General features: G+C 39.3%; 1 protein-coding gene and 2 non-coding genes across 3 annotated transcripts; all 3 read left to right on the top strand.

The window, feature by feature from the left end:
- The first annotated feature begins 723 nt into the window (after positions 1–723).
- rpl13a (ribosomal protein L13a) lies at positions 724–3,940 on the top strand. The gene is made up of 7 exons (XM_085441250.1): positions 724–804; positions 1,514–1,586; positions 2,570–2,635; positions 2,854–2,955; positions 3,161–3,246; positions 3,444–3,503; positions 3,687–3,940. The coding sequence occupies exons 1-7, from the start codon at positions 784–786 to the stop codon at positions 3,894–3,896; spliced, it is 618 nt and encodes a 205-aa protein (XP_085297376.1). The 5' UTR covers positions 724–783; the 3' UTR covers positions 3,897–3,940.
- LOC146686447 (small nucleolar RNA Z195/SNORD33/SNORD32 family) lies at positions 2,413–2,495 on the top strand. The gene has a single exon (XR_014916985.1). It is a non-coding gene; the product is annotated as a small nucleolar RNA Z195/SNORD33/SNORD32 family (small nucleolar RNA).
- Positions 2,678–2,753, top strand: LOC146686446 (small nucleolar RNA Z195/SNORD33/SNORD32 family). The gene has a single exon (XR_014916986.1). It is a non-coding gene; the product is annotated as a small nucleolar RNA Z195/SNORD33/SNORD32 family (small nucleolar RNA).
- Positions 3,941–26,295: the final 22,355 nt, after the last annotated feature.

The following is a 26,295-nucleotide window of genomic DNA, read 5'->3' as shown; positions in this document are numbered from 1 at the left end:
ACTGTTTTATTTCAGTGAACAGTTTGTGAACTTGTGAGAAACATTGTTTTCAATGAGCAACAATAGGCAGCAAATCAAGTGATAAAATTGACTAAGCTGCAACCAGCACACCTTTAATGTGAGATATAAAAATGGTAAAAAAAAAAGATAATTAAACTTATCTGGCACCACAAATATGTGACCTGGTCAATATGTGTTTCAAACTGCTCCTTAAAGCCATCTTGATCTGAAGTAGGGTAATATAAATTTAATACTATTAAGATCTTTAAAAGTATTTAACACCTTTATGATTTCTTTTTTCTTTGTTTGCTTTTTGCCTACCTAGCCTACCTAGGATATTCAAATTGATATCATAGGTACATCTACTGAGTTTTCAAGCTTGAAAGGACTTTACCACTTATTTTTTTCTCCCTTCCCCTTTAGAAGTGGACACTGGTGCATTTTGGATCATTGTCCTGTTGCCTAAACTAAGTGTGCTTGAGCTTCAGGGCACAAACTGATGATGGAACATTCTCATTCAGCATTTTCTGGTAGAGAGCAGAATTACAACAAGTTGTCCAGGTCCTGGAGCAGCAAAGCAAAACTGCGATTGCTATATAATTAATATATAATTATATAATACATAATAGTATACATAATTTATCATACTGAACTTAATTCGCCCAACAGTGGCGCTATTTTTTCATAGCCTGTGAGCCACGAGAACGAAGGAAGCTGTCGTCACTTCCGCCCACCCCTGCCTTTTACCACGAGCAACCCCGTTTGTCTTTCTTTTCGCACATCATGGCGGACCGGTTCAATAAGGTGGGAAGCTGCTCTGGAGATATTATATCATTTTTCAGCTCTGTAGGCAAAATAAAACCTTGTGTTTTGCAGTTAAGCGACTGGCGATAACTTGGGACAGCTTTGTGTAGTCGTTGTTTTGCTCAGTGTTTTTTCTGAGACCTATTTTTAGGGAATGTCTGAGGCAGCTCGCTATAGCCGAGTGAGCGTGCCTTCATCATGGCAGCTTCCCTGAGTCAACGCTGTTAGCTTGCGAGGCTAGGTTTAACCTGTGTACTGGATATATGGTCGTATGGGAAACGTACCGGCAAACTTAACTAAATTTAATGGGTGGTATTTCGTTGCTTCTGTGTAGGGAACCTTTCATGACATTTCAACTCAAAAAATACAAGGTTAATCGTCAGCGCGGTTTCGTTTAGATGCTAAGCAAACGTTATGTCTCAACCGGCAAGTCAATAGTGTCCCATGTGCCATTTATCACAGTGACGTGGAGCCAGAAATACAGTTCAGTTCACAGTAAACCCCTTTATTAAACAGTGATGGGGTTAAATGCGTTTTATTACCGTTTAACTTGTATGTTAGTGCAAGGCTGATAATGTGACGATTGTCAAGTAGATAGTAAATGCAAGTTGATTAACATTACTATACAAGATTATAGGGGAATTACTAGGATGTTTTTTCACGGTGAGGATAAAGCATTGATATCCTTTTCCCCCACCTTTTATTTTAGGTTCTGCTGCTTGATGGCAGGGGCCATCTGCTCGGCCGACTTGCTGCCATTGTGGCTAAACAGGTTCTTCTGGGTAAGTTTTCAGAGATTAATAGGAATTTTGGTAATAAACAATATAAATGTTTGATAATAAACAATTTAAGTTAAGTATACACTGTGCGATTTTTGGACTGTCCTAGTCAAGAGGTTCGAATTTAGCTGTTGTATCACACAGCATGGACTCCTTGAAGCAATATCCTGACAGTGTCAGAAATTTTGTAGCAGTATCTCATAATGAGACTGCTGCTGTACCTGCTGACCATTCAGTAGGAATGCAGTGCAAACTAACCTGAAATAGCTGAGCCATTGTGGGGTGCTGTTGGAGGTAAACTGTGCAAAATAAGGTGGTTTGGATTGTAACACATAATCTAGTATAGTTTTACACACCTAAACTGTGGACAGTGTCAGTAGTATTGTTTCTGAAAATACTCATGATGTCCACTTGCTCTGGGAATTCTCTAGTTACTGGCTCTTGTTACATAGCATCAGTTAGGAATTATACGGTTATTCGAGCACTAGAAGGATGAGTATTTGATTTCCATTCCAAAAAATTTGATATTTGTGTCCTCATGTGTAGTTCAGGTGGGTAATGTCTTTAAAAAAACACTTGCATTTTGTATGTGAAAAATGACTGTTTGTGCAAAAGTCCTGCAGAGAGCATTGTATGCTCTTTCTACACATGGTCCAGATGCAATCACACAAAACATGCAGACACACAGATGGCTACAAAGACCGACCAATGCTACGATGAAACTTTACCTTTAACTTCCAGACTTGTGTCAGATCCATGTCGCACAGTGTGTTTTGCAGCATGTAAGACTGATGAACAATGTGTTCATAGTTGGCTGCTGTTGTGTCATTCTGTCGATGATGACTGTATTAACTGCCTTGGTTGAGTTTAACGACAATGAGAAAACTCACATGCACTACCATCTGAGACAGGAAACAAACAGTATCTGCACCTGTTTGCTACTCTCTTTAACTGTTGGGATTAACTTTTGGCATTTTGTCTTTTAGGCCACAAAGTGGTGGTGGTGAGATGTGAAGGCATCAACATCTCTGGCAACTTCTACCGTAACAAGCGTAAGTAGGGTTATGTCCTATTTTCAGTCCTTTAAAATGCTTGTTGTCGGTGATGTTTTACTAGTTTGAGTTTCACAGACCATGAGAAAACCTTACATGCACTACCATCTGAGGCATCAGCATTACTTAATAAAGCAATGGTTGCCCCTTGCATGTATCTTGATGTATGTGTAATGTGGCTAATGTATATCTCTTCTGGATCATGTGCCTGTTTGCAGTGAAGTACCTGGCTTTCCTGCGCAAGAGGATGAACACCAACCCCTCTCGTGGTCCGTACCACTTCAGGGCTCCCAGCAAGATCTTCTGGAGGACCGTTAGAGGTGAGGAAGTGACACTACCGGCACATGAAGGGGTGTATTTGCATTCATCTATGATACTTGCTTAGCACAGTAAAGCTGTTTATAGCAAAGCTAATGATCTATTGATGAAGCAGACTTCAGACATCTGACTTTTTTTCAGTTTAGCATATGTTGATGGAAACTGAGGTTGTTTTATTTTTTTAAAGCACAATCTCTCTTTAAACAGGTATGCTGCCTCACAAAACCAAGAGAGGTCAGGCTGCTCTGGAGAGGCTGAAGGTGTTTGATGGTATCCCCCCACCCTATGACAAGGTATGCTGGTAATGTCTTTCCTTAATCTTTACGGCCCCCACAAGTGGCTTTGACTGTGCTGTCTGTGATGCCATACATCTTAACTGCCTTGTCTGAATAGTAACCATGAAAAGAAATGATGTCTGAGACACGCTGCCTATAGCAGTTCAGATGTGCTGTTGTCTTCGTTATCTGATTTTGCTTTATTTGATTTACAGAGGAAGCGCATGGTTGTCCCAGCTGCTCTTAAAGTTGTGCGTCTGAAGCCCTCTCGCAAGGTGAGCCTACAAGGTTGTTTTTTGTTAAGGAAAGAAAATAAAGGGTGACAATAAGGTTACTCCATTTACGATTATTCGGCTGTAAATTTTGAGTTTGGCAGGCACAACCATTTAGTTTGTGTAACATTGTTCTCTTCAGTTTGTGAACTGTTGATTTCATATGGTTTTTCATTTCTCCCTCAGTTCGCCCTCCTTGGGCGTCTGGCACATGAGGTTGGCTGGAAGTACCAGGCTATCACAGCCACTCTGGAGGAGAAGAGAAAGGAGAAGTCTAAGCTCCGCTACACCAAGAAAAAGACACTGATCAATCTGACCAAGCAGGCAGAAAAGAACGTCGAGTCCAAGATTGCAAAATACACAGATGTTCTGAAACAATATGGAGTTATTGTCTGAGCTAAACTCATCTGGCCAATAAAGATGAATACATGTTTATAAAATGTGTCATGACTATTTTATTTCTCATTGAAGTAAACTGCATTTACTACAACATGAATATGTTTAAGACGAAGACACTGCTGTGAGTGCAGCTTCTCTTTAAAAATTGTGTGTAGGCAGTTGTATTAGTAGCTATCACAAGAAGGTAGCATTTGTGTATTCATGGTTATATTTACTTGGAATATGAAAAGTATCACTCAGACTTTTGAAAGGGTTTTAAAAAATAAATTTGTCAAGAAGCATCACGAATGTAGATGTTCTTCAAAAACAAGTTTATGGTGCAGAGCTACGTGTAATCTAAGCCAGGAAAAGCACATTGGAGTTGCTTATTTTTCTTACATGATTTTGCATAATGTGTAAAATCAAAACATAATGAAATTTGACATCTGACCCACTAGTTTTTGAATTGTATAACAATTTGGTGCAGCTGTAGAGAAATAAAATTTAAAAAAACAGAAAAAATACAATTTATGCATGTGGGAACTTCTCATTGGAACCAAGCTTAACTACCAGCAGAGGGCAGTGTTGAACTGCGACACTTCCAAGCGTTACAGTTAACTAAAACATTTAGCGTTTTAGTTAAAGTAGTGTTCATATAACTGTAATATTGTTAAAGTATTATTCTCTAGAAACCGCTGGATCATTTTTATTTAGGACATAATCATACTGAGACTGGTTTTACTTATTGTTATTTTTTAAAGTAGGCTACAGGTTATCGTGTGCAGCTTAAAATTACACTGAAGATTTGAACTGAAACAACTGAATCTCCTTGAATAGCTGGCTTCTGCTGTCTGCTCTACTTAAGACAGGACCAGCTCTGAGGTTAAAAATAACCAGGTGAGTGTTTTAAAGCATTAAAAATCCCTTGTCCTCTAAAGATTTAATATATAAAAGCAACCCAGTGAAATGAAAGCACCTGTTCAGAGATGGTTGAAAGACACATGTCGACCTGTTTTCTCAGTCATCTGATTAAGTGAATTACTTAATAACCCCATCTTTTGCATGGTGGGATTCTGCAATCATATGTTCAGATTATTTAAGCATTCTGTGCTGACTGTTGATAACTTAAATCAGCAAAGGATTTGGCTGCAGGTTCACCCACATTTATAAATTAACCCCCATTTTCCCACTATTGAGGCTTGAAATAAGAGAAAATTTAGAGATTTTTTTTTCCTTACATGGTTTCATCTGAAGGAGTTTTAAACCCAATAAGACACAAAAGAGAACCAATCTTTCATAAGAAATAAAGGCAATTAATCATCTTCCAGGGTAGCTCAGTCATCAGATTTATATTGGGCTCATTACAGGAGCTCAATCATCATTTATTAATGATAATTTTATGTTCAACTGCTGTCTGAGTGTGGCTATCATCTGCTCTGTGTTTGAATTTGCCCAGTTTTTATGATATTGTGTACTAATTCTCTCTCTCTCTCTCTCTCTCTGCCTGCCTGCCTGCCTGTCAGTCAGTCAGTCAGTCAGTAATGTAGCGAGACAGATAGATATATGTCACATTCACATGAGGGAAAACTGGTTAGGATGTTCAGGAATAACCCAGGAACAAGGCTTAAGGCTCCATAAATGAAACTGCTGGAAGAGCAGTGTCAGTATCCAAAGTGAAGCAAGTTTTACATTACCACAGACTGAGACGATGCCAACTAAGAAAGGGTATCTTTAGATGTGTAAAGGTAAGACTTTCAAACCTAACACTGTACCAACTGTCAAGCATGGTGGTAGCATCATGCCCTGTGGGTCTTTTGCTGCTTAACTATTAGATTGCTGTATTAGCTAGTGGTTTTACACCCTTACAGTAATGGTAGATGTTAGATCTTGTAAGCCCTTTTCTAACGTTGCTGTGTTTATCCGTGAAGTGATCTGACTCAATTCAAAGATTGTACAAAGACTCAATTCTTTGTACAGCTTTGTACAGCTATGATAACACACATCTAGAATTCAATTCATTTGTCTAAAAATAGAGAAAACACATAAAAAAGTTATAAAAAGTTCAATGGCAATTTCACCAATTTGATTCTTTCTCTGGTTTTCTCTCGATATCATAAAAATATCAATAATATTGTTATTTTTAATAAAATATGGTGTTGTGACATTCTGTTGTGGTGACTTGGTATATGTTGGTGAACTTAAGTTGCTTTTTTGATGGTGTATGGTTGCCTGTTTTTCTGCGTCGCCCTAGCTGCTTTAAACTCACAGTGCATTGTGGGAGTTTTCTTTGACTTCTTTTTAAGTTAATAACCCAGATTCTCAGGTCACCTCTTCTCTTTTTCTGTCTGTGCTCTTTGCACTTTAATCTTATTATAGCACAACGGAACATGTGTGGTGACAAATCTGTTATACTAATGCAGGACAGTACCATGTAGCTCCCGTCTTACTTCCTCTGGTTAGATTCCCAAGAATATCCTTTAGCAAAAAACCTCTGCATGCACCTGCCTTGGGTTTTTATTCAAGTACTTCGTAGTATGTTAAAATGATTAGTTGTGCATGTTTTGGCAATGCATTCGAGTCTTATAATATTTCCTGATTTTACATGATTGTGACTGTGCTGAAAATACTGCTTAACCCCCTGATTAAAGTATATAGTCCATGAAGGAAAAGCTGATAACACCATCCTTTCTATGTTGGCCTATCCTGTCTACTTATAGATATCCACATACTAAAAGCACACATGCCTTCTATAAAAGCTCGCCCACTGAGGATTAGGCAGGAGGCCAATCTGCTGCCTTTCTACCTGCGTTAAGGAGGGACGTTATGTCTCCACCAACAGATGGAGAAATTACTGTGACGGCTCCAAAAATGAGATATTTTGTGATGCTGCCAGCAGCAGATCACTCTCTAATCACACCATCTGAAACAGATTGAAGAGACCATGATTGTCTGAAACTGCTCCTGCAAGCCAAGCCTATTATGGGTTCCAACATTTATAGACAATGCCCTACCCTCATCCCAAAAGAAGGTGCTTCAACTGTGAAGCTACTATAAGGAAAACATACAAAGTTCAGCTTAAATTTAAACTCTCCTCACGTTTTCAGAATAACATGTTTCTGGTTTTGAAACAAAACCTTATTTAAGCTTTAGTTTGACTTCATAAAGAACGTGAGCACTAACTTATTTGACCGGTCTTATTGGAGCAACACACCTGAGAAATCACAACACGGTCACCGTATATTGGTAACGTTTGCCTACGGTGTGCATTAAACTCACACAGTGTGTGAGTAATGAGAGCGATAAAAGACCTTTTCCCACATGCCAGCGTGAGATGATTAGTTTAAGCTTCTATTTGATGTTTTAGTAATGTCTTATTTCTACAGAGTCAGTCTCAAGCTTATACTGCTGAATCCTTTTTCAACCAAAATAGCTTTAAATCAGATTAGCTAAGAGGAGCACGTCTGGGTCACAGTTTGAATAACATATCTACTTTATTCCTGATGAAAACTTCCCATTTTTTTTGTATGTGGATCCACACAGAAGTGCTCCAGAGGGAAGATGTCCTCTTTGAACCATCCGGTGAAAGGTTTTGCCGTCTCTGTTGAGGTCACCCTTGGACAACTTCTTAGTAGTTACTTTAAGAAAAAGATAAAGAGCAAAAGGAAAAGATGGAGATGTTGTTTGGTGAGATGGTGAAAAACACGGGCCTCGCTGAGAGTGCAAGCATTCAAAAATCAAAAGCTTTCACACATTTCACACATGCTATTTTACTAGAACTGTTCTCTTCAAAATCTATAAACCATATTTACAGCATAAATGCATTCAATAACTACTTCTACTGTTCCCCACAGAAAAAAAGTCCAAGGATTTTCTCCACAGTTCACTGCACCGTGGGGAAAATACGACACTCACATGTATTATTTTTGAATTTACTCTTGATTAGCAACACATTAAAACACAACTCTTCACAAATAATACAGATAAATCATCAGCCTTCCTTTCGTGCCTTCAGGCTTTTAAAAAAAAAATTATATACACCTTTACTTCTGATTATATGAATGATGATATAATAATAAAAAAATAATTTCCCCATTAAAATAACCTGCAGTGGTTAGGATGGGTTGGTTCTGTATTTAATGTCTCCCTCTGCTTTGTCTCATTTACTTGAAATTTACTGGATTTCTGGAATGAGAGATGATGGCTGAGTTTTTAAAAATTATTTATGTTCATTAATTACTAATTGGGATTTGATCATAAAAGAATTTCCATTTACCAATATATTCAAGAGAGGACAATTATCTCTTATGCAGATAGCTTACACCCATTTAAACTGTAACAGCTGCATGGTGAGGATCAGATTCTCAGATTTTTTACTGTATTTAACATGTTTCAGCTGCTGATACTGAGAGAGAAGCTACCAGAAATGTCAGCAAACACGTCCATCATCTCATGGATTACTGATTACCTGACAGACAGGCTGCATGCAGTATGTGAGACTGGGTGGTGCTTTGTCTGATTTGGTGAAGTGCAGGCGGTCCACAGGGGCCTGTACTGTCTTTCTTCCTGTTCATGTTGTACACCTCAGACTTTCAGTACAACTGCGGGTCATACCACCTACAGAAATACTCTGATGATTTTGCAGTGGCTGGACAGCTTAGTGATGGGCAGGAGGAGTACAGAGCACTAGGGGATGATTTTGTGGAGTGGTTTGAGATGAGATGAGATAGCCTTTATTTGTCAGTTGCAGGTCTTTTGCCAAAACCGAGATGACAGACCTTGCCGGCCGTACATACAATACACAAACATCACATTGGGGAGACAGGTCAGGCTAGGTAGCGAGGAAAAAAACATTGAAATGTGTTACACAAAAGGATAATACAGGAATGCACAGATATCAACACACCGTAGCACAATAAACACAGACAAGCAGCATGGGAAAGTGTTCCAGTGTGTACATCTGATCTGGGACCGCTGCAATCTTCGACTGCGCCTCCAGCTGACTCGATGTCCACATCAGAGGGGAGGTAAGCGTTGGAGGTGCGTCGGTGAGTGCTTATCAGTATCAGTATATGTATGTGTGTGCGTGTCCATAGTTCAGCTGAGACAGTGTCCTTCGCCCTGCCAGGCTAAGTAAACAGTCTTCCAGCCAACCCAGGTGGCCTTGCATGGAATGGGAATGGGAATCCCAGCGGGCAGCCTTGGGGGTGTTTGAACAGCCGGTTCCGCTTTCTTAATTCTCCGATAAGCCAGGGTCAAGCCAGCTCCGATCAGCTTCAGTTTCAGTTTTCAGTTTTATTTGTCATATGCAAGTTAGCACAGGGTCAACATTGCAATGAAATCAGAGATCAGCGAGAACCCTGTTATCATGGTTCCGAATAGGTAGATATCTTCAGCGTCCTCGATCGACAGTGATCTGCTTCTGAATGTGAATAACATCACAGAGAGACTTCAGAGAGAAAAGGACAGCTACATGGCCTATCCTGGGACAGGATGTTGATGTGGTGGATGAGTATAAGTACTTGGGCATCCACACTGACAACAGGCTGAACTGGAAGACCAGCACAGAGACTGTATATAGAAATATTTCTATAAGGAAGCTGAGATCCTTCTATTTGTGCAGCAATACACTGAAAAAAATGATTATCTGGTACTACTTCTTCTTCTTATTATTGTTACAAAAACGTATTTCCCATTTCATAAAATGTTTTTATTATTTTATCCTATCTCAACAGCTTCTGCTTTTAGCCTGTGTTTTTAGTCAGTATGCATACAGTATATATGCATGCATATACATTTTACAGAAAAAGTGCATATAATGATAGAGCGTGTTTATGACTGCAATATACATAACCACATGCTCTGAACCCACATAAAGGTCATAAACACCTTTCAAAAAAATCCCTTGCAAGATGATGCATGCTCAAGGTGTGCAGCAGCAATACGTTGATATAAACATGAGGTGCAGTAGGCCATGTCAGTGCCTTATTTTTATTCACTGACCTCTGAGTGTAATTGAATGGATTTATAGTGACAGAGGGGCAACTCTGTTCATTCAGTTAGTCATTATATCCATTGGCAGACAAGAGCAGCTGTAAAATTCAGAGACGGCAGTGATCAGAGATTGCTACTGGGTTTGCAGTCACAAGTTGGATTCAGAAATTGAAATCCATGATGAGAAAACGACTAATCACAGAAACCTTTATTTCACTGTATGAAGCACTCCTGACTGATGAGACTGTCCTCCCCCATAGGTCATTAGGGCCTAAAGTTATGCTTTAAAGGTTGATGGCATTACCATGACAACAGAGAGTTGTCATGGTAATGAGAGTGAACCTTTTTAACATCTAGTGTGTAACTTCACCTAAACTATAATCCCAAGTTTGGACTTCAGTATCCTGAACAAAAGTCAAGTGCTACCTGTCTTCTGATGTGGACTGTTTAAAAAATGGGAAGCACTTGCTTACCTTGTTTCACGACGTGATAAGGCTGTATTTTGGAAGACTTGTTTCATCCACTGTGGCAGCAAACACGTATGCACACTTTGCTCAGTGTTCTTAAGCAAAATAAAACCCTTCAGTGGTTGCAGATGGTCGACCCAGTACTTGTTCTTTTTTGTAAACGCACATGCACCAGTGTCTCATGGGAAAGCAGAAAGAAAACAAATCCCTAATTACATAGTGTGTGAGGCGGTGCAACAAACTAAATCAGTTCCTCTTTTATTGCTAAACCCAGATTCTACAGTATTGAATTTGTGTTGGAAAAACTGATCAATAACATGCTAAATCGAATGCCACATGTGAATTAACTATGCTGTTCTGGCTGCAAGGGAAATGGTAGATGGACTAGAGTAAAAAGTATCCACCGCTGGGGTTGGGTGGCTTTGGACGCTGCAGGCAGCATCAGCAAATGTTTTAATCATATATTAGTCTACGGGACTAAAAGCAAAAGAAGTTATGACAGAAAAAACTACGAAAAAACAAAAAAAACCCAAAACTGATCAGTCCTAAGATTGGAGCCTAATATCAAATATCAAAAGCATGATGTCAGAAATCTCATAAAAAAGTGAAAATTATGAAATAAGTCTATCTATCTATAATAATAATGGATTGGATTTATATAGCGCTTTTCAAGGCACCCAAAGCGCTTTACAATGCCACTATTCATTCACACACTGGTGGAGGCAGCTACAGTTGTAGCCACAGTTGCCCTGGGGAAGACTGACAGAAGCGAGGCTGCCATATCGCGCCATCGGCCCCTCTGGCCAACACCAGTAGGGTAAAGTGTCTTGCCCAAGGACACAACAACCAGGACAGAGAGCCCGGGGATCGAACTGGCGACCTTCCGGTTACAGATACGCGTCCCAACCCCCTGAGCCACGGTCGCTATCTATCTATCTATCTATCTATCTATCTAAATTTCACTTGGTTTGATATAACTATATTACTGTATTAGTGACACTGTGAAGCTGAAAGTGCTGTATTTTTGTTTCACTTTTATTTCTTTGAACTTAAAATTATAGCAGCTTTAGAGGGAAGAACGAAGAGAATGCCTGCTCACACGAACTTTGTAGTGACCCAAGGTTTCAGCCAACATGATCTCAGGCCACAGTGCAAAAAGGCCAACCTCCATTTTACTCCCACATACTGACAGATCCCTGAACAGAAAGGCACAAATGGTCAGCAGCAAAGCTCCAACTCTGGGTAGTTAAAATGAGAAAAGGTACAAGGAATATCTTTGCCAAGCCAAAAACATAAAAGAACCTAAATGGGGTTGGCATTCTTCCCTCATCGTTTAGCATCACTGATTTTGTTGAGCTTAGGAGTTGCTCTGCAGCTCCGCTGATTATGTAACTTGGCTTTGCAGATAGGGGTAAAGACCTGTAACTGTGCAGGGTTATCAGAGCTGACAGGCAATTTCGGTGTATTGATTGTGATTTTCACATAATTGCAAACACAGAGGAAATATGGCTACCATTAAAGTTAAAAGAGTGTATTCTTTCAGTGGATTTCCTCAAATAAATATCTAAGCGTATGCCGTAAAGCATCGCCATGAATAGGTGATTCTCAGATGAGAAGGCAGTCACCCCGGAGCTACAGTATGTGAAACAAATGCATTTCACATGTAGTTAATGTTTTTGCCAGAGGCATCTGGAAAGCTTTACTTTTGCCTTTCCATTCTTTGTCAGCAGGAGTAGGAATTTCAAACTGGCATTTGAATGAGTATGCAGGTATGTGTTTATCCTGGTGCTCACCAAGACCTCCCAGCAGCACAGCATGTAAGCCAGTAAAGCTCACGATATACCCATGCACCTTCAAGGTGCACACGCACACACGAACCACCTTCACCGATGGAGCTCATCCAGGGCAAATTCCTTCTCCAAAGGAATCAATCGGAATCCTGCACTGTGAGCTGTGAAATTCAAAATTATTTTTGATTTCGCTTGCACAAAATGACCTGTAATAAAGAGCAACACAGAGCAACCTCTGTACAGATCATCATTCATATAGACAGAGGAAAGTGATAAAAGTGAAAAAACTAATTTCAAGTGACTTTCCATGTGCTTTCAGCAAAGATTTATGGGAAATTTCAAACACAAATTTGCTTTTTAATCAACTATTGCAAATTTTTCACTGATTCTGAAGGTAATTGATGCACTGAGAAATGCAAATAAAACAGAATATATTGATTTGCAAATCCCATAAAACCCATATTTTATTCACAATAGGACACTGACAACACATAAAATATTAAGCTCACAAAATGATGATCACATCATCCCAACTTTTTCAGATTTGGATTTGGACATGCACGAATACAAATACAATGTATGGTAGGGAAATGAAACAGAGAATGCTTAAACATGATGGTGGTCATACCTGTCAGCCGTCTGTTATCTACACAGCCAGTTTGTGTGTCAAATCAGTGAGATGTGGACTTTTAATAGCGAGGTCACCTTTAAAAGCTGGAGTTAAAAGACACCATATTTCCCATGTAATTTGCATAACATCCCAAGTGTGTAAAATATATTATCCAAGCTAATGTGCTCTGACTTTAATTGACAATTTATGTCTTGTTAAATTTAATCCAGCTGAAATTGAGACTCACCAGACCATACAATGTTTTTCCAGTCTTCCGTTGTCCAATTTTGGTGATCCTGTGTGAACTGTAGCCTCAGTGTCCTGCTCTGAGATGACAGGAATGGCCCCTGATTTGAGCTACTACACATCCTTGGTTGGAGACAGGTGAGATATTGAAGGCAGTCTGAATGGCACCAACAATCGTGCCGCTTTCAAAGTCTCCTATAACACCATTCTTCCCCATTCTCATGCTCAGTTTGAACGTCACCAGGTTGTCTTGATCATGTCCACCTGCCTAAAAGCATCACGTTGCCCCCATGTCGGTAGCTTGTTAGATATTCATCTTAATGGGCAGTCGAACAGGTGCACCTAACAAACCTTACCTCAATAAAGAAACAAAAGCTTACACATTCCATGCCAACAAAATAAATGTAAATATTACTCTTAGATCAGGTGAGAGCTGAGGAATTGCATCGAGTCACAGGAGCCACTTGGCTTTCTCTTTCTCTGCTTCATACATGCACCATTAGAGAAGCTGAAAAAGCCCTAACTGCCTGTTCGACATAACTTTAAAGTTTTTCATTAACAAACTGAATAAAACGGAAAGAGTTTGGCAGCGCTTTTGCAGTTTAATGAGAAAAGTTTAGCTGACTTCAAGCCTGCAGACAAACCGGGTTTTCTCACTGTTTTACTGGTGGAGAATCTCAGAAGACACACACAGGGAGTTAGGAAGAAAGATGTTTGCATACAGAAGCCCCACACAGTGATGAACATCTCTAATGAGGCCTTCAAACTGGGACGTTAAAGAACAGCAGTGTATCCGTGTACTCAGACCAAAGCGCTGCGCTCACCCACATATCCACCTGTGAGCTGGAGAAAATAGTTTAAAAGCAGGTTTTCCAGGATATTTTTCCTCCGTTACAAACAAAAAGGAAAATGATTTCTATAAGAACATCAAGGGAAGAGGGAAGAAAGGCTCCCAGAATCAGGAGTTGCTCATGATAAGCAGTAATGAAACTCACTGAGTTAAACATTTAGTATTGATTTTTTCTCCTGTAACACTGTGTATGGAGACATCTCCAGTCATATTTAAGCCACTCCTTGACAATCATAGATGGTTGTACAAGGGAACAAGCGCCGTCTCTATTCCTATATTGCAATGGAGTCACATGGGACCCTCAGCTTTTTCCATGTTCTCACTACAGAGACATTAATCAATCAACATTAAATGAAATGCTGGCCTTGTATCCATACTGCCGGCAGGCTAACAGAGAGAGCACTGTGGGCTGTCCCTTAAAGAAAGACACTTTTGCTAATACCCACAGTTTCTGAATATCCACCAGACAGTCTTTGTCCAACTATGTGCATGTTTTTCTAAAAATGTAAGCAGAGTTAGATAATCCAGAACAGTAATAGTAGGAGCATTTTCAAATAAGGCATCATTTATTAGTTTTTATAGGTTGTAAAATGGCTTTATTAATGCTATTAAAATATTACTAATGAAAAAGTTATATACACAGGAGTTTCACTGAGTATTCAACCTTTAAATATACAGTAATAAACGTTAATAAAATCTTAAAAAGAATGACTGGAATTCCTGTAGCCTTTCTGCTAAAGTAAGGAGCTAAGAAGACAAAGCATGTGTAAAAGATTTTACATGCCCAGACATCAAGAGTGACTGACTATAAAAAAGCAGCATGTCGCAACTTATAATCAACACTCAAGTCGTAAAATGGATTTTCATGTGTCTCAGTGTCACCATGAGTTTGACATTTGTGCTCTCGCGTGACAATTTTAAGCATGGCAGCCACGAAATCTGGTCCCCACCTTCATGTCTTCTGCAGGATGAATTATAATTACTGTGTTGATATGTTAACATGCCAAAATAAAGATGCTGGACATGATAAAGATAATACTTGCTAAACATCAGCATGTCATGTTCAAAGCATCTCTTTGCCTGTAGGTCTCATAGAACCAGCAGAGGGGCTCGTCCTTGTCTTTCTGTTAAAACAGTGGGTGTCTTTGCTATGTGCTATACAGTAGAATAGGAACGCCCTCGCCTGAAGTTTTTAATGATCATTTATATATATATTAATATTTTTTGACAACGCTAATAAAAACTGCTCAGTTACTTCTCTGAAATCTCTGCTCAGTTGGTGGTATTGCATCTATAATAAAACACCATCACAGATAAAATGCTCTGAAGCAAGACACTGAACCCTGAACCGCCTTCAGGGATGCTGCACCGCGGGGCATCCACAGCGCTCTAATCCAGTGTGGAGGGCTTCATTAATTCAAAATCTAAACACTGCAAGTTCATGATGAAATTTTATGGTAACTTTTATACCTCTCATATACAGACATAACATGGCTTCTCTAAATTCCAATAATACTTTTCCTTTCTTGTTCATCCTTTCATGCGGCTCGCTGGGCTGTTCTGCTGGCTTCAAGGATCATTAAAACTCCTCAGTGCTGTTTTTCTAGTGAAGAATTGTAGGCACACATTTGTAGGAAAGACTGACAGCAAATCCAGAAAAACAAAGAGTGGTAAAATGCTTATTTGGAGGTAAATAGTACTATCTGAGTGAGAAGGTTAACTTGTTTCCTGTCCCTATTTAAACTGCCCGACAATATTTGCCTTTTTCCCGATTTTACAAGATTTTCACTTTGTAGTCCAAAATTCCTCCTCAATGACACGAGAGACAAAATGATTAATTCATATTGCTGTTAAAGGTGGTGATACAAACTACTGAATCGTGGGGTGTACTTGGTTTTTCACAGGACTGATTCTTAATTTTGGCTGTTGCTAAATAAATAATGAGGCGTGTAATCTGTTTTCCTTCACCTGAGGTTGTACTTAAATGATTTTAGATAACGTTAAGGATCAGGAGATTTTTGTATTGCGTCCTGACATGAAAAACCTTACAGTTAAAAGAGTGTGTGTTGCACCTCTGGGAATGGGAGAGTATAACTTCAGTTAAGAACAACACAGCGACTGTTCTGCTCCCAAGGCAGTATATTAAATAACGGGGATAGGAACAGCGCTCCTCCTACAGGCTACTCTGAAAAAAGATGCTTCTGGAGACTAAAGGCTTTTCTAAATAAGATTACTGAAAACTATTAAACCCACCCCTATAAAATAAATTAGTCAGGCTAATTAACATCCTATTTATTGACGTTTTACCTCATGTATTTGTCTGTTAAATGTGCACTTTCTTTTTTACTGTATGCCCAGAGCAGAGAGCTGGATTGAGTAAAAACAGCACACATACTAACGGACAAAAACACAGTACTGTGAAAAGGGAGAAGGGAGTCTTTTGGCAAGAACTTGAGTGGCAGTGCTTAATTTAATTTATTGTTGCTGGACATCATGAGCCAACCTGAGGTCTTGGTGGGCTGTTTTAAAATTGCTTTTACATCAAATGTTGTAAAGTAGATAATTTCCTCTATTATTATAACCACATATAGCCTCCACTGTACAACGAAAAGCACAAGTTCTTCATTTACCATGGAAGAAGGTAATAATGGATTAATAATAATGGATTGGATTTATATAGCGCTTTTCAAGGCACCCAAAGCGCTTTACAATACCACTATTCATTCATTCTCACATTCATACACTGGTAGGTAGTGTTATATACAGTTGACATCTTCTTGTCTGGTTAGAAATTCAACTTTGGGAAGATTAATTTTGGGAAGATTTTAAGTCTCGATACAATGCTACTCAGATCCTTGGACCTTTTTTGAGAGTGAATTTTTACCCTTTTATCTGATAAATGTTGAATAGATTTGGAATTATGACACGGGCATTATGGAAACTGTATAGACTTTGCCTTGTAGGGCAGAGATTCTGTAAAATATGAGCTGAGTTGTCTCTCTGAGATGCTGCAAGAGTAAAATATCCACACATTGTGAACCGTAGCACCCCTCCCATCTTTTCTCCCCAAGGAAAAGACCAAACAATCGGAAAGCCATGTATAGATGCTTACCTAACTGAATTTATTCATGACGTTCCGGTGGAAAGTCAAGGGAATAAATCACTTCTTTCTAAGAAACCGTTCTCTTCTGGGCCCCATCTCCCTTCATTTCTCAGGAGTTTTCACTCAAAGCAACAAGAACTTGTGGAGACAAAAACAGAGGAAAGCAGAGGGGGGAGAGAAACGGCACAATTCACTGTCCCGGGAGGTGTAAACTCAAAGTACAATATGTTTGCTCAGTGGTGCGTTAGGAGAAAGATGCCGGTAACGCTTCTTTGAGTGGACATAATCACCTAGATGTAGAGCATTCAGATATAAGAAAAAGACAAATAGCTCAAGAGTCTTCAGTTGCTAGGCAAGATCACCATACAAGCCAGCATTTCAAGTCCATCCATCCATCCATCTATCGATCCATCCATCTTTGATATATTTGATGGTCACACTCTGTTAATTACAAGAATTGGATCGAAAAGAAGTTTTGTCTCAGTCGTGGGAATGCTCCATTAAGACACCACACTTGTACCACAGATTCAAACTTGGCTAAATCTACGTCATTACAACCCACCACTAATCCTTGATCATTGTGCCTCAATGCTGTTAAATCTTTGGCATCTGAAAAGCCAAATGTTTGAAACATTTAGGGGTCTTTGTCACAGTAAACGTTTTCCTCACTCCATCTGGGTTGGAGCAGGGTTCAGAGGCCATCTGGCTGACTCTGGCTAAACCCCCTTTCCTTGATGCGCGGTGTCCAATAGTATATAACTTCCAATTGCCAGTTAGGAGGAATCTGAAATGCATGATTAAGCCTGTGAGAAGCCATCTGTGTGACCGCCTCATCTGTTCTGCCCTGCACTGGATCCAATTACCACAAGAGGATGGAGAGGATGGTGTATTTAAACACAGATTGTGGGTGACGGGAAGGAATGAAGAGAGAGAGTGCAGGTCTTCAGTGTGGCAACATGTAATCAAATGTATGTCAATGTGTGACTTGGTACCTGTCTAATAGGCAACATTCCCACAGTCTCCTTTCCATTCAAGGCTGACTCTCTTCTCCGTGCCTCCTTTGTTTTAAATCTCAGCCACTGTGTCAGCAGACATTGTGAGAATCGAACAAAATGCAAGTCTTTTTCTGAAAAAAGTGACACAGGATATGACCACAAAAATTAGACATATTTGTTACAAGTAATGGGAATAAATATTTGCTCACATCCTTCTTTCATTGTATTTTCCTCCCCACTGTTGTAGATAGACACACCAGTTGTACATTTTTCAGTCCATCTTTTCTCATGCATTATGTCATTAGAGGAGTAGGCTTCTCCTTCTGTGCTGCCAGTCTTCTACGTGAATTTCCTCCGGGACTTTGGTATAAGCTCTAACAAGCACAAAGGCAGGAACAGTATGCCAGCATGAAGGTCCCTGTAGGGCAATGGCGCCTGAGGTCATAAACAAAGAAAAAGTTGGTGTTTGCAGCCTAGAAAAAGAATAAAGAAAAGAAAAAACAACAACAACAACAGCGAGCTAATGTTAATACAGTGTCAGCTGAACAAAGTATCTCAGATGGGACACTCATGAGGCAAACAAACTTCCACATGCTCTTCAACACCAGTTATTGTCTGCCACAGACTGATACCAATGACCCATGTTGCAAAAATAACAACCAGTAAGTCTGTCAGTAACAGCTCAGATCAGGCCATAACAAATATACAACCAAACTGAAGAAATGAACATAAGCTGGTTCATCTTTAGGACAGTGAACTTTGTTTAAAATATTAAACTGTAAACTAAGAATTTCAACTTTGACCTGGATCCTCTGACGAGTAAACTTGCACCACACTGTTTTTAACATCACACATTGTAAGATTTTGCATGGCAATAATTAATCAATAGAGGGACCCCCAAATATTAATATCTTAATATATAATTAGAAATCTGAACTGAACTTTTTAGTAGAATAATAAAATTACTTTTTCAGTCCCCCAACATGGTGGTATTGAGGTTTTTTTTTCTGTTGAGGTCAATAGAAGTGATGGTCAGCATGGAGAAGGAGGCTTATCTATTGAGGATCTTTGGTGTTTTTTTTTCTTTTTCTGCAGACTGATTTCAGAGCACCATTTTGACTTTTACAGTAGACGGCTTGACGACAGATGTGACAACACACTAAACTGCCATCACATTAATTTATAGGAGTGTCGCTCTGCGAGGTGGTTACACAGTGGTGTTCTGTCAGAGCCAGCAGGGAAGCAATGTTTGTCCAGAGAAATATAAAAATAGACATTGATTAAAAACCAAAGCAAAAGTGATCGCTCTCCCCATATGAGTTATGTATTATATGCTTCTCATTGCCTGTTTGCACTGTCCTTTAAATTACTGCCATCTTGGAACGAAGGTTGCCTGTTGTCTCTGGAACCAGGAATAACTCTGCTTGCATCTGAATCCTTTGGAATGTGCAACTTTCTATTTAATGTCCATGTCCTGTTGCATGTTGTAGATAAAACTCTGGTCTTTGATGGGAGATTGATTGATTGAGACTGACGGAAAATCAGTAAAAATCTATGTGTTTGTGGAAACAGAGCTGACATTAGCAAGTAAAAGAATCCACTGTGATTTGTCATCTTAAGAGACAAGTTTTCTTATTGCTCCTTTTGCATGTTTGTATTAAAGTCTCGACAAAGGAGAGGAAGCAATTTCTGCTAACTTCAACGTTCCTGTTTAATAAAACAGGAAAGTTTTCTGAGAAGTCACTTTCGGATGAATGTACTAAATTAACCTAGCTGCTTTGCTCATACAGCACCTATTTTTTAAAATTATTTTTTTATTGCCTTATAGATATGGACAGTTAACCAAGTTACACATTGCTCAATCCTTTTATTTCAACTGTGATTTGTAAAAATTATTATTTTTTAATCATTAATGATATATTTTAATATTATTAAAAAAAAAAAGCATGTGTAGATCTGTTTTACTGAGCGGATTAAAATCTGTGTTTTTTGTTCATCGTCTCTAGTTTCCTTTCTGTAAATTGACCACACAACACTGGACACTGAAGGAAATTGAATGATAATGGCGGAAAAGCTTCCTGACTTTGTGGTAAAGAAGTTACCAGTTATCGCTGTATAAAAACTAACTTTTTGATTTGCGTTCTTCTCAATTGGGAGCTCTGCTCAGGAAAGAAACTGCTGACTTGCACCATCATTTGCTCTGAGAGGTTGACACAGAATTGGGAGTTCAGCAATATGACTTGCTTGCAAGTCAACAGCTCAACTTGAATAAGATTCCCATGAATAACCCATCAGCAGAAGCCATGGTATGAACAAATCTCTTCCTCAAACTTCCCTCTTTGCAGAGTCAGGGTGAAACCTGGAGGCAAGACACGAGGAATGACTCACCTTCTTTGCTTTTACTGTAACCTGGAACTGAACTTCAGGTAGTTTCCTCTCTCGCTTCTTCCACAGTTGCGTGTCAAAGGCCCTTGAGAGATCAAATGTACTGGTGAAAGAAGTAGTATCAGAAGAAGAAGTGAGAAAAAGAAGATATATTTTAGATGATATTGTGTGTGTGTGCATATGCGTATCAAGAAAAGAGGTAAAGGGAGACAGCAGGGCTCTGGCTTTCATCATCAGTGTTGAGGTGAAGAATGTTGGAAGGGCCATGAATGTTGTTTGTCTTGACAAACAAGCCAATGATAGGTGCCGGTAATCACGTTTCCTTTATTGTTTTCTGTCACACTCTGCTTCTTTCTCTCTCTTTCTGCCTGCCCTCTGAAAATCACTGACTGTTCATGTACAGCGGGTCGTCTAGACTCAACACCCTGCTCACTAAGTGAAATACTGCATCGAAAAAAAGATGGAGTTACTTTTTACTTATTTGTTTTTAAACTGCAATAGAAAGATCAACCTTCAATAGACATATTAATGTGGACTTCCGCTGACCTTTTTATCATTTGCTTTTGAACGAATCCTAAAATATAACATGCATCCAGCTTGGCGCTTGACTGTAGCTGCTCTCTGTGTGTCTCTGCTTTTTCTTGACAGTCTGTGTAGGCGAGCTCCATTTACAGCTGTAATCCACTGTCAGATTAAAAGAGTAAAAATCCCTCATGATGAGAAAAACAACAAAGGTCTTTTCTTCGGTCTGACAAAAACGACAACTGGGAGCCGTAGTGAGGGAAGAGACGGAGAAAACTGATGCAGCGTTACTGTGACTGGCTTTGCTGCACTGCAGTGCAGTACATAGATGTAGTATATAGATGGGTTTATTTTTACGAGAATAATACATCTTTAGTACTTTTAACTAGTAAAGTAGTTTAACGCAGCGGTCCCCAACCCCCGGGCCTCGGACCGGTACCGGTCCGTGAGTCGTTTGGAACCGGGCCGCGAGAGTAGAGGCTCAGGTGTGAAATGTATGGTTTTCAGGGTTTTTATCGGTTTTTAGCGTTATTTTGTTATCGTTTTTATCGTTAACTCAGTTTTCCTTGGTCTTTTCACACGTGTTATGAATAAATCTTCTTTTTTTTCGGTACCGGTACTAGTTTTATTTTGTTGTATTTATCCGCGACACCTTAAAGGCCGGTCCGTGAAAATATTGTCGGGCATAAACCGGTCTGTGGCGCAAAAAAGATTGGAGACCGCTGGTTTAACGTTCTGGACGTGCATATAATAGTTTCTAACATAAACCACCATATGGAAGACAGAAGACATGCAGGCCTTTAGTACACTTTCCCGTAACACACAGTTCTGCTCACGCCATGCACTTTCTTTTGGTAGTATGTGAATTGTACCACAGAAATGCTGCCTTAAATTGAACATGGTGTGTTATGAACTTACCTGAAATTGTGTTTGCAATGTTTCACTGAGATTTCATGCTAGTTTCTGTATCTTGGTGTGACTCTTACCACACAGCTGCTTCCATAGATGAGAGTTTAACATAGATGAAGAGCTGCTGTGGTTACAGTTGTTTTTGGAATATCTAGGAGGGAAGAAATTTCCCAAACTGACTTGTTGCAACGGTGGCATCCTGTTCCAGTTCAAACTTTAAAAGTGAGCTCTTTAGAATGAAACATTCATTCAAACACTTTTTGCTATGCACCAAGATAAGGAAAAAAAATCCACCACTGTCCTCATAGAGCACTTCAGGTAGCCATGCTTGTAAGTGTGGATGCACTTTCTACTCAAAATAGCAAGTTTAAGTATGAAAACATGCAATTTAAGAAAAAGATGTGGTTTATAAAAGGTTTACAAATAGTATAAAATGAGAAATATGAACTTGTCTTCATGTAGTTGGTTTCTGAGATACGCTCAAGGGGTCTTTTGGTGCCCCAGTTTCAAGTTGGTGTCACATTTTAACTGACCCGTAAGTCTGCACATCGCTGTAAACGGTGTGAAGGGGTGTATTTTAATCCAAATCACAATCTGTTCCTAGCCCCAACTAAGTAGTTTTGATGTCAAATGTGAAATGAAAGTACACAGCAATGAAAATAGGTTTTTTTGAAAATCAAGTACAGGAGGGTTGTACAGTGTTTCTGAATTTTCTCTGGTTGCTTTTATGTTACGGTTCTCCTGCAGTCTCTGTATTGGTTGTGTGCATCGAATGTGTATCAGTGCTACAGCAATGACTCTTATTTATTTGAAATGTAGAAAGAAAGAAGAGGTGATCAGCGCAATGAAGTGGCAGAAAAAACAAATTCAGACCATTAATCATGACAGCTGATCGCAGTCTGCAAGGCAAACATCTCAAATTGCTTTCCTGTCCCAGACAATCTCATTAACACTGGTCTCCTTTTTCTGTCAGTCTTTTTCTCCTTCTTTCAGCATCTTCCTTTCCCCCCTTGTTCTACTTTCTTATGTGACTTGGAAAGAAGAACCCACTTGTACTAAAATACTATAAATCACTGTCAGTGTAGTTTTTAATGAGTAATTACACATGCAAGCGAAACTTTGAGTGTCATCTGCATCAATGCTAATAAGATGTCCGAGTACAGAAAATAGAGCAGGTGTTAACAAGAAGAAAGCTTTGATTTAAAACACACACACACACACACACACACACACACACACACACACACACACACACACACACACACACACACACACACACACACACACACACACACACACACACACACAGGATGACCTAGAAAAAGACAAAGCTTGCCATGATTCAGAGAGCACCGCAGGTCAAAGCAAGGCCTAAAGCAAACAAAAAAACAGCACAATTTGACCGCATTAAATGTTAATCAAACTAAGGCAACGAGGTGAATTAAGTGAAACTAGATTTACTTTGAAGGGTAATTTCCAGGGTTACTACTTTTATTAGCTAGAGTAATAGAGTACTTAGATGTGGGTGACCTTGAGAAAAAAACACACATCACATCAGCTTGGTAAGGTGCTGTGTCTAAAGGAGCCTATTTCACAGAAGCTGCTTGTGTGCATGGGTAACATACAAATCACAAATGGAGGCTATAACATGTCAATGTTCAAAAATCAATTTGCTGACAAATTAAATTTGCAAATACACGGCTGTGTTTGTGTAGGCTGAAAGTCTGAAGGTGTAATGGGCATAAAAAGCTCTCTGAAAGCCATATTTTTAAGAAACAGGAAAAAAAAGTATGTATGTAGAGAAGAGGCCAGAAGAGACAACAGTGAGTGTTTACAGCCATCTGTAAAACATGGCAGCGGCTCTGTCATGGTTTGGGGCTGCAATTCAACAAGTGGTTTAAGGCAACGGTCCCCAACCTCTTTTGCACCACACACCGGTTTAATGTCCAACAATATTTCCACTGACCGGCCTTTAAGGTGTCACGGATAAATACACCAAAATAAAATGATACGACCAAGACAAAAACTGTGGTATTTTGTAAATATAATAATAAATGCAAATTCACTGTGTTACTGTGTAACCTTATTAGCAGCGTCCTCCTGAAATGTGCCAACAACACTGAGAGTAACATCCTCCTCTCTGCCCCTTAATGCTCTGTGGTCACTATGGTAACGTGTAAATATTTCTTTCAAAATAAGACACACAACTACAACACGGGAAAAGACCCAGGGAAACCGAGTTAACGATAAAAACAGTGAAAATCATAAATTCCCCACCAGAGCCTCAACTCTTGCGGGCCGGTACCAAACGACTCACGGACCAGTACCAGTCCGTGGCCTGGGGTTGGGGACTGCTGGTTTAAGGGATCCTGTCAAAATTTCTGGAATGTGCAGTCAGATTTTGAGCCACCATGCAATACCATCTGGAAAGCATTTGAATGCAGCAGTTTAATTTTCCAGAATGAGCCCAAACACATTTCCATAGAAAAATGCGCAGTGGAACACTATCAGTCATTGACTGGCCTCCCCAGAGCCTGGACCTTAACATGACTAAAGCAGTGTGAGATCATTTTAACAGAGGACAGAAAAAAGGCATCCAACATCCAGAGAAGAGCTCTGAATGTCCTTTATGATGCCTGAAGAACTATTCCTGAAGATTGTTTAAGGAAGTTACAAGAAAGTTCAGAGTTTTTTGAAGAATAAATGTGGTCATACCAAATATTGATTTTCAAGCTGGTTATAAATGCACAGTCTATGTTATTGCCTTATACATTTTCATTTTATAGTTCCACATTTTTTGATAAATTGCTCCACCTATTTCCCATTTTCCTCAGAAAATATAAAGAAATGAGGAGTGGCCCAAGGCTTTAGTGCAGCATGTGTCTTATTACTTTTAGTAAGTTATAGTTTGCTCACAATAATATCTCTACTGCAAATACCGTGGAGAAGAAAAAGCACACAAATATGCACCAAGACTGATAACTCCATGCAGTATCACACATATTGGACAGAAAATATAATTTTGTTTATCTAGTGGAAATGTGGTTTTGGTTGCTACTAAAGAAGTACAGTCAAAAGTTAAAGACTAAACATAAATGTCCCGGTAACTGAGACACCAAGAAATGCATGAGCTGTAACCATATCGTCATTTTCCTGATTACTTTCCATGAAAAATGATGTACAGGATGGCTTGTACTGTGCAATGGAGTGTGCCTGGGATACACGAACCCCCACTGTGAATCACTTTACTTTTACATTTACCCTCCTGCACAGAGGCTTGTCTTACAAGCAACACATCTCTGGGAAAAGTGTTCCTATATCCTATCTGGCAATTCAAGTAATGGAAGCAGAGATAGAGGGAGGACAGAAATGAATTTAAAACAGGCAGCTTTCTGTTTCACAAGTGTTCAAGGAAAAAGTTTACCACCGTTCATCCCTTTCCAATGCAAATTCTTTCTTCATAATATATCACAAAAAACAAACAAACAAACAAAAAAAATAAATGGTTGCAGCAGAAAAAGTAAGTATCACACTTTTCTTGCTTCTGGAACTGCAATACACACTTACTAAAAGAAAAACAATGAGCAGCTGACACATCGCCATCTGCCAAATTAGTATGGCAACCAGTTGCAACAATCTTAGACATCATGTAAGTTAAAAAACAAAACAAAAAACAAAATATGGAGAAAATGTAGGAGCTTGAGGAATACTTCCAAAAACAACTGCCTCTCCACCCAATTAGCTTGTATTGCTAAAAGTCATCATCTTTGCAAAGTCGCTGACAGTCTGCAGGCTCGTGAATCGTGAAGAAACAAACCTTAAAATGCAAATCACTGTCCTCACGTGGAGGAAGGAGGAACGAGCTTCAGAGCCATGAAAAAGAAGACTCGACTGGAATGAGACCGGCTCTAAACTAACTACATTCAATTTGGAGGCTAGGTTCTATTTTTACGTCCTCTAGCTACAACATGTCTCCAAAGTTTTCAAGGACTTAATTTTCACAAAGGAATGAATGAGAGCAGTAATAACCCTGGTTACACGTGGATCCTGTATGACAGCCGCATTCAGTCATTCAGATTGCCTGAGCCTTCAGGTGTTTTCACACCAGCAGCTCTGCTCTTGCTGGTAACTGTGGGAGCAATTCAAGATTGAAAAATGCCAGCCAGTCTTGCAGTGGGAAATTGGCGCAGTGACAAGAGGTGTTTTATGACTTCATATATGTTCAAAGTGTTACCTACTAACTGATCACAAAGAAAGAAGAGGAGTGATAACACAAGCATAACCAGCTAATGCAGCAGATCATGTAGTAAAATGACTACAAAGAAGCACGGGAGTCAAACTTATTTTACATTATAGTTCACATACAGCCCAGCTTCATTCATTAAGTGGAAAGGAAAGCTTAAGTAAAGAGTAAACCCAACACCCCATGAAGAAAACAACTCCAAATTATTCTCCTTACTTGAAGTGTAAAGAACTTAAATAGAATCCGTCACACGACTAAGAAAGAAAAGTGCAATTTCAGCAATAATTTTTATTGTGTGTAAAAGAC

This window comes from Copadichromis virginalis, linkage group LG19 (genome assembly GCF_057382275.1).
Source record: "Copadichromis virginalis isolate Kocher_CV1m ecotype Utaka linkage group LG19, C_Virginalis_male_GT1.1, whole genome shotgun sequence".
NCBI lineage: Eukaryota > Metazoa > Chordata > Actinopteri > Cichliformes > Cichlidae > Copadichromis > Copadichromis virginalis.
Note: the sequence above shows the minus strand (reverse complement) of the source record. Positions and strands in the feature narration are given on the sequence as shown.

Excerpts from the sequence above, each read along its gene's own strand:
- rpl13a (XM_085441250.1), top strand. The coding sequence starts at position 784 with ATGGCGGACCGGTTCAATAAG. Across the intron at positions 1,587-2,569 it reads GGCTAAACAGGTTCTTCTGG|GCCACAAAGTGGTGGTGGTG; the intron begins GTAAGTTTTCAG and ends TTTGTCTTTTAG. Across the intron at positions 3,247-3,443 it reads TCCCCCCACCCTATGACAAG|AGGAAGCGCATGGTTGTCCC; the intron begins GTATGCTGGTAA and ends TTTGATTTACAG.